At 54.1% G+C, this 12062-nt stretch overlaps 1 protein-coding gene across 1 annotated transcript; it reads right to left on the bottom strand.

Annotated features, from left to right (window-relative positions):
• Positions 1-1722: 1722 nt before the first annotated feature.
• Positions 1723-5784, bottom strand: LOC135329663 (PHD finger protein 7-like). Its single transcript, XM_064518775.1, has 10 exons — positions 5660-5784; positions 4247-4369; positions 3991-4082; positions 3801-3902; positions 3556-3680; positions 3165-3327; positions 2973-3079; positions 2638-2751; positions 2333-2451; positions 1723-2238 (listed from the first exon to the last, which is right to left on the bottom strand). The coding sequence occupies exons 2-10, from the start codon at positions 4278-4280 to the stop codon at positions 1868-1870; spliced, it is 1227 nt and encodes a 408-aa protein (XP_064374845.1). The 5' UTR covers positions 4281-4369; positions 5660-5784; the 3' UTR covers positions 1723-1867.
• Positions 5785-12062: the final 6278 nt, after the last annotated feature.

The raw sequence follows: 12062 nt of genomic DNA, 5'->3' as shown, positions 1-12062 counted from the left end.
GCTCGGCTCAGCTCAGTTCGGCTCAGCCCAGCTCAGCTCGGTTCAGCTCAGTTCGGCTCAGCTCAGTTCGGCTCGGCTCAGCTCAGTTCGGCTCAGTTCAGCTCAGCTCGGTTCAGCTCAGTTCGGCTCGGCTCAGCTCAGTTCGGCTCAGTTCAGCTCAGTTCGTCTCAGTTCAGCTCAGTTCAGCTCAGCTCAGCTCAGTTCAGCTCGGCTCAGTTCGTCTCGGCTCAGCTCAGTTCAGCTCAGCTCAGCTCAGTTCGGCTCAGCTCAGTTCGGCTCGGCTCAGCTCAGTTCGGCTCAGCTCAGTTCGGCTCGGCTCAGTTCGGCTCGGCTCAGTTCGGCTCGGCTCAGCTCAGTTCAGCTCAGCTCAGCTCAGTTCGGCTCAGCTCAGTTCGGCCCAACCCGGCCCGGCCCAGCCCAGCCCAGCCCAGCCCACCTCGGCTCGGCCCAGCCCGGGCCAGCTTGGTTCGGTTCAGCTCGGCTTGGCCCAACCCGATCCAGCTCAGCTCAGCTCGGTCCGGCCCAGCTCGGCTCGGCTCAGCTCGGCTTGGCCCAACCCGATCCAGCTCAGCTCAGCTCGGTCCGGCCCAGCTCGGCTCGGCTCAGCTCGGCTTGGCCCAACCCGGCCTGGCTCAGCTCGGCTCGGCCCGGCCCAGCCTGGCCCGGCCCACCCGGCCAGCAGCACCTGTGTGCCGAGGCGGCCGCACGCGGCATGACCAGGTGCAGGGTGGCTGTGCCGGTGGCCGCGCTCAGAGGCAGCGCGGGTTGTCCTCCGCGACAGCTGCTGGGCGAAAGGAAGCTTTCATGTTGACACACCGTCTCTTTGCTGGTTTTTTAAGTTAACTAGTTCCCCAGGGAGTCAGGATTGCGCACGGGAACGTGTATCCCCAGGTGAAGAGCCTCGCGTGGAAACGGGGCGGTGGGAGATCTGCCCCGTCGCACAGCTGCGCAGACGTGCTCGTGTCCCGCTTCCCGGGCAGCCAGCGAGCCAAATAAGCAGTGACTGCTTAGCCTGTAAGACTGTTGCCCAAAGACCAGCGCTAAGATTAACACAGTGCCTGAATTTCACCGTGTTCTGGTATCCCCCTGTTTTGGAACAGATATCTCCAACTTCGTGTACAAACCTTCCCCTTTCTTTGCGTCTGCTGTATAGAGACTTGGGTTTCTGTGGTGTGTGGCAGAGGTAAAAAGTCCCCTGTAGCCTCCAGAAATGTTTTTGGTGTCGTTATTTTTCCTTTCAATAATTCATCCTTAACGCTCATAGATTCTCCTGTGCTCCACCGCGAAGGGCTGTGTCTGGGACGCCTGTTCGCCCTGGGCTCTGGGGCTGTGGGCCACCCTGAGAGCGGACTGATGTGCCCGAGGTGCCCAAGAGGCTCCATCCAAGCACCTGTGGCCAGGAGAGCCCAGGCTGCATGGCCGAAAGGCCAGGGTGCTGCACAGGTGACCAGCGATCTGAACTGTTCTTGTCACGCAAAGGAAGCCCATGATTTCCCTGGCTCCTCAGCTCCCCACAGCCACCCTTGGCTCCGTCTCAACCCACCCGGCCTCCTGAGGCCAGCAAGGCCAGAGGCACGTGGCCAAGCCGCTCGCCAGCTCTGGGGAAGGTCTTGCCAACAGCCGGAGGGAGAACAGCCCCACTGGTCCCCTCCCCCAAACCAGCCCCCCAGAGAGGCCGCGGGGGAGGAAGCCAAGGAAGAAAAGTCTCATCTCCCAGCACGGTTGAGGTTAGGTAGCAATTTTATTCTGCAAGGGGTAGGGTAGGGGTGCCACTGCTTGGGGCTGGCACACGGCTCGTCCTGCGGGGTGTTCAGGGCCGCCTGTAAGGATGCTGCGGCCGGCGGAACAGACGGGAGCGTCCTGGCCTTCACTCTGGCCCTGGCCGTCCTGCCTGGGGGCTGCTCTCGGGAGCCGGGGAGCCAGGAGATGACCCTGATTCCTCCTGGCTGCCGGCTCGGGAGCTGACCAGGTCTGACTCCGAGGTCGCGGGTGTAGCCGAGCTGGAGGATGCCTCGGATTCATCCTGGCTGCTGGTGCTGGTGATGGAGCCGGCCAGGTCGGGCTTTGAGCTGGCAGGGGCAGCAGAGCTGGAGGACGCCTCTGCTCCTGGCTTGCTGCTGGTGCTGGAGCTGGCCAGGTCCGGCTCTGCGCTGGCAGGGGCAGCAGGGCTGGAGGACGTCTCTGCTCCTGGCTTGCTGCTGGTGCTGGGAGCGGACGGCTCTGGCGGTGCGCTGGGGGCTATAAGGGGAGGTGGGAAAGTCAGCAGCACGGCCCCAAGCCCTTGCCTGGCCCTGGCCCGAGCCTGGGGGCGCCTGGGTGCTTTGCCTCTTACCGGGGCCTATGCCGGCACAGCCATCGCATTCCCAGGCCTCCACCGCTGCTCCCACCGCCGAGCAGTGTCGATGCGTCCCTCTGGATGCACACGAGGAGCATAAGAGCAGCTCCCACGGCCTGGGGAAGCAAACGGGTTGGTGCTTGTGGCAGCCGGGGCTGGCAGTGGTGCCGCGAAGGCAACCGAGGCAACGGGAGCGGAGCAAGGCAGCGCCTGGCAGAGCTCTTGCGCTAAGCGCCTGCTCCCGGCACGACGGCATCTGCTGCCACAGCGGCAGCTGCCGGAGTGCAGCTTTGGTGACGTACCCGCTTTCCTGCGCCTGCTGCCTGCCCTCCCGATAGAGGCACTGGCCGGCATCACACTGGCTGTGCCTCTCGTAGAGCTCCTCGTACTGCCCCGTCTCCTCCCAGGCTGGTGGTCTGCAGGAGAAGGAAGGGGAAGCCCTGAGCCTCCCCCGCCGGGCACCTGCAGGACGTCCCTGCTCTCCTGGCCTCCCGCCCCACTTCCAACTCCGCGGGGAAGCGGGAGCCCAGACGAGCAGGAGCCCTGCAGGCCAGGACTGCCGCGGGAGCCCTTGGCCTGGCACAGCCCTTGTGCCGTCTGTCTCGGGAGCCCGGCACGAGGGTGGCAGAAAACCAACCTGAATAGGACGTAGATCCCCATTTTTAACATTTCCGGCAGGAATTTTCTCTTATTCTTGCACTGGGGGCACCGGAAGCACTCCCGGCCAGCGCGGCTAGCCTGCCCCTGCGGGAGAGACACAAGCGGCGTTAGCGGGGCGCTGCTGCTGCTGGGCCCCGGCTGTGCCCACGGGAGAGGGAAGCCCTCCTACCTGGATGCAGCCCCGGTGAAACCAGGCCCCTCGGCACGCTGGGCACACCAGAGTGCCGAACGATAGCTTCTCGTCCACCCGCTCCATGCAAATGATGCAGGTGGTTTCTTCGTCTGGGCGTACCGGCACCGCCTGCTCCGGGCGGTGCTCCGAGCAGAAGGACCTGGGCAGAACATGGAGGAGAGGGGCAAGGTCAGGAAGCGCTGAGGCCTCCCACGGTGCGGAGAGGAGGGCAACGGGGGCACAAGGGAGCCCTCCGCGGCCTGGCTCCGGCTCCCGCTCGCAGGCGTCGCTGCGGGGCGGACAGGCAACTTCCCCGGCTGCTTGGCCAGCGCCGGCACCAGGGGCGTCGAGGCAGGGAGGCTCCGGCGCGAGGGCCGGCAGCCCTCACCTGTAGGCCTTGAAAAACTGCGTGACGCAGCCGTTGCTGGAGGCGCAGGGGAGGTGGAAGCTGCGGCTGCAATCCTTCCCCTGGCAGTCGATCGCAGCGCCATGCTCGCCGCAAGCAAAGCAGCTCTGCAAAGAGCACAGCAGCCCCCGTGGGTGACGTGCACTGGGCCTCCACGGCCAGCCCCACACCCCGGGAAAGGCCCAGGGGTCTGGGCACAAAGCTGCCCGTCCCTGCCGGGTCCTCACCTTCCGGGCTGCCTTCTTTATTGTTTTTTTGATGTCTGCAGGAAGGAATCCGCAGATCCCTTCCCGCTCGGTCCTGCGCTGCTCCAGCCCGCTGGCGAGATACTGCAAAGCAGGAAGGTCCCGGAGCTCGGCAGGGAGCTCGGAGGGACCGTTGCTGGGGAGAGCAGGGGGAGCCCCTGGGGCAGCTCACCAAGCAGAACTCGTGGACGCACAGCCCCTGCTCCCTGTGCGTCGGCCCGCAGACCTCAGCGCTGACATCTGCCCGGCGGCACAGCATGCACGCTGGAGGGGCGAGAGCAGACGCGCCCACCGGTGAGCACCCCGCCAGGCCGGGGAAGCATCTCCGCAAGATTCCCCTGAGGCCCTGGCTCGGTCCCGGCCTTTCCGGGTGACCGCGCCAGGCAGCGGGACACAGGGAGCCGTGGCGACGGGCACGACGCCCTCACCCTTCTCGCTGGAGTCAGGCGCCTTCCTCTTCATCCTGGATGCGGGGCGGTCAGTGAAGCGCTCTGGAGAGCCCTGGCCACAGACGTGACGGGGTTTCTCCTCCAGACACTGCTCTGACAGCTCTGCGGGAGAAGCGGGTCCCGGGTGAGACCAGGGGGGCGGCACAGCCCTGGGCTACCTGCCGGAGCCCGGAGCCGCGAGGCAGGGGAACCCGCTGCCCCCCGGGAGCCCCGCCAGCCCGCGCCTCCCCTCCCCTCTCGTCCTCCCCTGCCCTCCCCCCCGCTCCCCCCACCTCCCCAGCTCGTTCGGAGGTGATGCCTCCGAACCTGGGCCTGCCAGCGCCGCGCGGCTCTTTATACGCTGCCCGGGGCGGCCGTGTCACAGCAGCACGCGGTGACACGGCCCTGTGAGGCGGTGGCCATGTCACAGTGGGCAGCCCAGGGCTTTCGTGCCCGTATTTGGCCCGCGAGCTGCCCCGCATCAGCGGCTGCCGCTGTGACACGGCCGCCGCCTCACCAGGGCGGTCGAGGCAGGGAGCCTCCGGCTCCCGCGCCCCAAACTCAGCCGGGACCCGCTTCTCCCGCAGGGTCATCAGAGCAGCGTCTGGAAGAGGAACCGCGTCCCGTCTGTGGCCAGGGCTCTCCAGAGCGCTCCATGGACACCCCGGCATCAGGATGAAGAGGAAGGCGCCTGACCCCGGCGAGGGGAGCGCGAGAGCTCTGCCGGGCGCTGCCTTGCTCCGCTCCCGTTGCCTCGGTTGCCTTCGCGGCACCACTGCCAGCCCCGGCTGCCACAAGCACCAACCCGTTTGCTTCCCCAGGCCGTGGGAGCTGCTCTTATGCTCCTCGTCGGAGCTCAGAGTCGGACCTGGCGAGCAGCAGCCCCCGTCAGCGATATGTGGTAACTGGAGTCTGGACAGCACACAGCATGCACCAAGATGGCAAAGCCTCAGGCTGTGCACCTGAACTAAAGGAGAGCCCTGCAGAAATAACGTCCGCTTGGTCATGAAGCCCCATGGCCGTGACCTTGACCCTAAATGCAGTGGGGACTCCCTTTAAGGCCCCAGGGGCCCAGAAACAGTTAGCATGGCGCTTCCACCCTGGTGCCAGGGGAGCCGCACTACACAGGCTGCCACTGCGTGGCACCGTGATAATGGTGCAGGCACCAGGGCCACACTTACTGGACGGTCCCATGCCTCAGGCCTCTAAAGAGCTCCCTCTCCCCAAGAAGATGGAGCATGGTGACTTCCACCCTTACAGGGCTGTCACTTGCAGGGGACACAGAAAGGTACAGCATGGCAAAAGGCCAAGTGGGCACAGACCATGGCTCTTGTTCCAGGGAGGCCATGCTGCTCTAGGCAATATCGGTGCTCAGGAGCCGCAGGGAATACTTATCTGCATTGTGGGCCCTACCTGCAGAGAGGTGCCAGCATCCAGGGTCCCTTGCCTTTTCCTCCCTCTTGGGTGACTTGCAGCTTTGTTGTTGTTCGTGCTCATTGTTTTCTTCACAGTGTCTTTTTTTCTTATGTTTTCCATCTTTCACAATGTTGTCTGTAGTTTTTTTTCAGAAGTAAGAATTTTTTCACTTTATCACAGCATGTTACTTGTAACTGGAGTACTCATGGACAGCTTCCTAGAGTGATGCCATTCACAAGAAATCATTTACTATTTGGTGTAGTCCACAAACCTAAAAAGAAATATTTTTTAAATCTTAGTCTTTTTGTAATTCTTTAGCTAGATCAAACAGGAGATGCTGAGGTCACAATTTTTTTCAAAGACTTCCTAAACGTCTGAATTGTACAGGTAAGTCAGAACACTGTGTTCATTACCATGGGAAAGGGGAATTAGTGATTGAGGAGATTTTCACTTCCCACCAGAACCTCTCCCCAGCTCTCCCCTCTGTCCTTCTTACCAAAACCTCTCCCCAGCTCTCCTATCAGCACTACAACCTCTTTCCCCGTGTGTCCCTCCAGCAATTCCTGTTGTAGCGGTACCAATGTCTCTCCTCAACAATTCCCAGTCAGTTTCCGACATCATCTCTCACCTCTGCATTTCTTGCTTAATACTTATCACTGTGTCACCCACCAGTGCTTTTCACCAAAGCCTCATCTCAGTACTTCTCTCCTGTTAAAGAATAGTGAATTGAAACTGTCTAGAAATGGCTGCTTAGCACAACTTATATAAAACTTGCTTAGCATGAGTGGCTAGATTTGCTGAAGCCTTAGGCCGAGCGTGGGAAAAGTAACGAATCTTTACTTAGTTTAATAAAAAATAGTGCCTCAGAGCTCGTTCAGGCTGGGAAAATAAGGGAGACACACGCAGTCTGCGCACCTGTGTCACCGACTCCGAGAGGGAAGATGCCAAAACAATGGGGAAAAATAAGACCTCGGGAGACAACCGCCAGACCCAACAAAAACAGAGGTACGACCGTCATCAGAGACTGCAAAAAACAAGAATAAGGAGAAAAACAGCTTGCCTCAGAATGACGATGAGACCCAATGAGGAGCAGGAGACCCCAGACCAAAAAATTATTATTGGTCTAACTATCGCGTGAGAGGTGGGAAATGTAAGTCGAAAAGACTATAATTACCCAGAATTTGTTTATGTTAGGGTCCCTCTTTGGAGGCACCCAGCTCGAGCTGTAATTACGGCACGCGCATGATTAAAATTATCTGATTTGTTTTGATTTGACTCTGAACTTTTCTGCGGGAACCTAGGGTCGAGCCCTGTTATGGAGGCCGACAGGCCTAACTTCCATAACATCTCCAAAAGCTTCTCCCTCTCTCACCTCTGCGCTTCCTGACAAAACTTTTCTATCTTGCCTCAGTGCTCCCTAACAACACTTCCCCACCTTCTCTCACCAGCTTTTCCTGAGAAAAACTTTCTCCCTGTGTCCTCACCTCAGCGCTTCTCCACAAAACCTTTCCCCTCACACCTTGGCACTTCCACTAAAAACCGTCCTCCTTTTCTCCCACCTCAACATTTCCAGACAAAACCGTCCTCCTTTTCTCCCACCTCAACGTTTCTGGACAAAACCTTTCCCTCTTTCTCCCACCTCAACATTTCCCCAAAAAACCTTCCTCCCTTTCTCTCACCTCAACATTTCCAGACAATACCTTTCCCCCTTTCTCACCTTAGCATTTCCTGATAAAACCTTTCCTCCCTCTCACCATAGTGCTTTCTACCAAAACCTTCCCCCCCTCTCACCTCAGCACTTCCTGACAATACTTCCTCCTCCCTCTCACTTCAGGACTTCCCGCCAAAACCTTTTGCCCCCTTTCTCACCTCAGGGCATCTCAAAAAAACTTTATCCACTCAAACCTCAGCACTTCTTGATAAATCTTTCCCTCCTCACCTCAGCAGTTCTCTGCAAAACCTTCCCCCACCACCTCAGTGCTTCCGGACAAAATGTTTTCCTCTTTCTCACCCTCAGCACTTCCAGCCAAAACCTTTCACCCTCTCACTCTGTGCTCCTGAAGAAAACTCTTCCCTTGTCTCTCACCTAGGCAGTGCCTGCCAAAATCTTCCCCTGCTCTCACCTCGGTGCTTCCTGACAAAATCTTCCCCTTTTCTTACCTAAGCATTTGCCGCCAAAACCTGCCCACCGTGTCCCCTCAGCTCTTCTCACCATAACCTCTCACTGCCATTGCGGGAGACCCTCGATGTTTCCACAAAACCCTCTCTCAATTTCTACCCTCAGCACTTCTCACCAAAATCTCTGTCCCCCTGTCTCCCCCCAGCAATTTCTCCTACAGCTGTCCTCAGTTCTTCTCTTAGCATTTTCTACCAATACCTGTTGCTGTCTTCCCCCTCAGTGCTTCCTACCAAAGCCCGTCTCAGCACTTCTCACAAAAACCTTTCCATCTTTCTGTCAGCACTTCCCGCCAATACTTCTAGCCCTACATCCCTCCTCAATGATTCTCACTAAACTTGTCCTACTGTCTCCAGTATCTTGTTATCTTGTTACTTCTTATTCTATATACTCGCCCTGTGGTTATGGAATGTCTGGCCTGATGCATTATCTAAAAGCTTAAGCCTACTTCTACATAGGGTCTATGGGTCAATGCTCAGGGATCTTGTTTGGAAAAGTTTTCCACTGAAACAACTTTTTTCGTTGTTTTTGGCACATTGTATAAATACTATACTGCATTGCCTCATGATTTATACTGGGAAAAGCAGGCTGAAAATGCTGCCAAGCACATGGCAGGAAAATTTCTGCATTAAAAGCCATCCTCTCAGGTGGAAACAAAACAAGAGCTTTGGTTTTGTTTTCCTCCTCCAATTTCTCGCCCTCCTGCAGCTAATAAAATCATATAGCTTCAATGAAGTTGAAATATTGCCACCTCAGAAAGCTGAAGTTCCCATTAAAGAAAGTTCCCATTAGCTTGTGCTATAGCTTATCCAAGCTGTCTACCACCCAACAGACATCCCATTCTCCAGCCAGCATGGGAAATGGATTGAACAAGAGCCAGTCCTTTGACAGAACCTCCAAACACCTTGTGGTTCAGGGCAGAGGGGCTGGAACACATTAATTAGTTTTTGGGGTATTGTCACATCACTACAGCGTTGGCTTGATGTCCCCAGAGCCAATGTGCATGCAAGAGAACACATATTGTCCATCCTTTAGTAATAAATCTCTCCAGGAAGAGAGGCTAGAAAGTGGAAAGCCTTGTTAAAATGAGCTCTCTGCAATTCCTCAATGCTGATCAACTTTTCCAACCCTGTCTTTGCCTGTTCATCCTCTGCCTTTCTCCAGTCACTCTCATTTGTTTCTATTTGGGTCCAAACAGGACTGGTTTCTGCTGGGGTCAGTTAGCACACAGTCAGCTCCTGCCTTAAAATGACTGAACCGTGGAACAAAGCCAGACAGGAATGGTCAGAAATAGGCTGCTGCTTTGATTCAGATGGAACTGATTCTAGCTATTAGTGTCATGAAAATTCCTGTATTTACTGTCAGCAGTAAACAGAGACCTGGGCTGTGTACCCTGGGCTGCTCCAGAGCAACAGTGCCACAGCAAAGCAGCAGGCACATGCTTCTTAAACTTCATAGACAATTAGTAAGGAAATACAATTTTTAAAATTATTATTAAAAAAGCAGGAACGATAATGAATTAAAATCTTGCACCAGTGATAAACTTAACTGGTTGTTAATTAACTCCAAGTTTTAGAATTCATAAAAATCTTCTCTTCCTTTTCAGACATCACACAGTCAGAGGGATAAGGCAACAGAAGATACTTTCCTGTAAAGTCAGAAACAGTTTTTGAACAGGTTAAAGATTCTGCAGATACAGATCAGTTGGACGCTTGACTTGCAGAAACCACTGCATACTGACCAAATACGTTCCTTCTATACTGATAGTAATTAAGTCTCTGGACTGACTCAAACAGCTACAGGCTATGGTGACTTGCGTACTTCAAACCTACTTTACTGAGTCCAACAGTGTTAGCCTGATTTAGACTAGCTGAGGATCTGCCTCTACGTTATATGTTTTGGGGATTCTGTTCATATTCTTACCAGAATTATCCTATTATCCCTTAATCTAAAAATCACTAGTAAGCAAAAGACAAGCATTCAGAGTAAATACCTGTTTTCATTTTCATATTAATGTTGTAATAGTTTCACAGTAGGCAATGCAATATCATTACGACCTATCTTTGGGCAGATTCACTCCCTTTGTGAGTCAAACGCGTTCTTGAACCATTAAACGTGTGCTGTGTTCATTTCTTTCTATTACTCTCTCTTACTTTATGAATGTCAGCTCCAAGGTGGTAGAAGGATCATTAGTTATACATTTCATTTTCACATCTGGCAACTCATGGCAAGATGAAGGACAAAACAGCAACACGGGGTGACAGAAACCAGTAAAGATATACAATACCATTGCCATTCTAATAATTCTGTGCAGAATTGACCACAGGAAGGACTGATGTGAAACCTGTAGAAGACCATTGGGCCAAATTTACTCTGCGTTTAAATTCACTCAATTAAATCATTACTTGTCTTAATGTTCTTTAAAACTGTTTGTCTTTTTTCAAGCAGTTGATCATCTTAAGGATTAAAACTGCAGGTAATTCACATTGCCTGAGCCAGAGGTCCTGTAATGAGAGAATTAATCTCAAAAATGGAATTTAAGACTTACTTAAATACATATCAGTTCATACGCCAATTTGTCCATCGCATTATTCCCCTTCTGCAGGTAGGTTACATGCATTAACGTAGATCCCTGACGGAGCCAGAAATAGAGCTGAAAAGTACCACTGTGTGTTTTAACCATTAAACTATACATCTTTGTTATCTGGCGATTCAAAGAAATGCCTGCTGTATATATTCGGTTTGCCTCCTACCTTCCATCAAGCAGATTACATTTAAATTGTTGTCCTTCATCAAATTTCAGTAGCACATTAGAGCAACAGTATCGACGCATGCAATCTCCACAGCAGAAGTTGGGACAGGATTCTGCAGGTTGCGCCTTGCCATGATGATCAGCATATGCCTCACAGTCCTCACCCAAAACTGAAAAAAGTTAAAATCCAAGAGTTCGTACCTAAAGAAATACTCATCATACCAAGTATCGCACGCATACTGATCAGCTCACCTAGGTTCATATCTAAATAGGTTTCAGGTATTTCCCTTAGGTCTTCCAAATCAATTAGTTCCTTCAGAGTATAGCAAAGGCAAATACGTACTCCTGACACAGGAACTCATGGTATCTTGTCTTCATCGAGTAGCTCTTCGCAAGTGTTCACACATACATAAGGGATTAAACTGCATGCAAATACACTTACGAGATGCTCTGTCTGGTGGTGTTCCCATCACTGCATCTGCTAGTGGCCACCCAGTCACTCTAAAGACTCAAACACCAACGTGACCAGCCAGGTCTTTGAAAAGATCAGCCGGAAGAAACATCAAATTTTCCTAGATATCTGACTGGATGCAAAAGATGCATCACAGCCACATTCCCTACAGATGCAGATTTCCCTATGAATTGGCTGCTTCTGCCTGTTGTTTTCTTTACTTCACAGACATTCCTAATCTGGCTCGATTCAGGGCACGTCTTCACGACATGCAACGGGACGTCACAGACAGAGATCCCTAGGAGCAGCACTGGTCAAGCGGCGTGCTCCCACTGCCAGCCTCAGCCGGCGCAGCTGCAGCGGTGAGGAAGCAGAAGTGTCTGCATACGGGGACAGACTCATGGCAGGATATCCCACGCTTTCCAGCAGCGCTGAAAACCATCGCACTGGGCTGAGGTACTCATTAATGTGCAGGCTGGTTTCTCCCTCCCTATCTTTGCCCTTTCGAGCCTGAACGACTGCAAGGTAAGAATGACACATCTGAATCAAAAACCTCCAACAGTCACATGGAAATGCTTCTCAAAGCTTAAGCTTTAGGATTTCCCTAGCAGCATCGCAACTGCAATGCTCTGGGTACCCAGCAGAAGTGGGACAGGCCAGTATGGAGTTAAAATAGGGCCAGCCTGCCCGCGGCAGCAGGGAGGAGTCAGCAAGAAAGCAAAAAAAACTTTACTTGAGACAACTATCACTGGCAGAACATAAAAAAGGAGAATACGGAAATAAGCAAGACAGTTGAGCCTGTGCCACTCTCACATGGTCCATTCAGTTTGATGGCTTGGGGTTTATCGCTCTCTGGGAGACACCTGAGGTTCAAACACTTGGAATATACTTGCGAGGGGAGTAACTAAGCCAGGACTTTAACAGAACCTGGGCAGGAAAACTTCCCGCCCTCTAACCTGCCCCTTCACGCCTACGTTGTGTGCACAGACCCGGTGTTTTGCTCCTAAACCACTCTCCACCA

Source organism: Dromaius novaehollandiae, chromosome 12 (genome assembly GCF_036370855.1).
Source record: "Dromaius novaehollandiae isolate bDroNov1 chromosome 12, bDroNov1.hap1, whole genome shotgun sequence".
NCBI classification, from domain to species: domain Eukaryota; kingdom Metazoa; phylum Chordata; class Aves; order Casuariiformes; family Dromaiidae; genus Dromaius; species Dromaius novaehollandiae.
This window is presented reverse-complemented; position numbering and strand designations above follow the sequence as displayed.

Excerpts from the sequence above, each read along its gene's own strand:
- LOC135329663 (XM_064518775.1), bottom strand. The coding sequence starts at position 4,280 with ATGAAGAGGAAGGCGCCTGACTCCAGCGAGAAGG. Across the intron at positions 2,752-2,972 it reads GGGATCTACGTCCTATTCAG|ACCACCAGCCTGGGAGGAGA; the intron begins GTTGGTTTTCTG and ends CTTCTCCTGCAG. Across the intron at positions 2,452-2,637 it reads CAGCAGGCGCAGGAAAGCGG|GCCGTGGGAGCTGCTCTTAT; the intron begins GTACGTCACCAA and ends TTGCTTCCCCAG.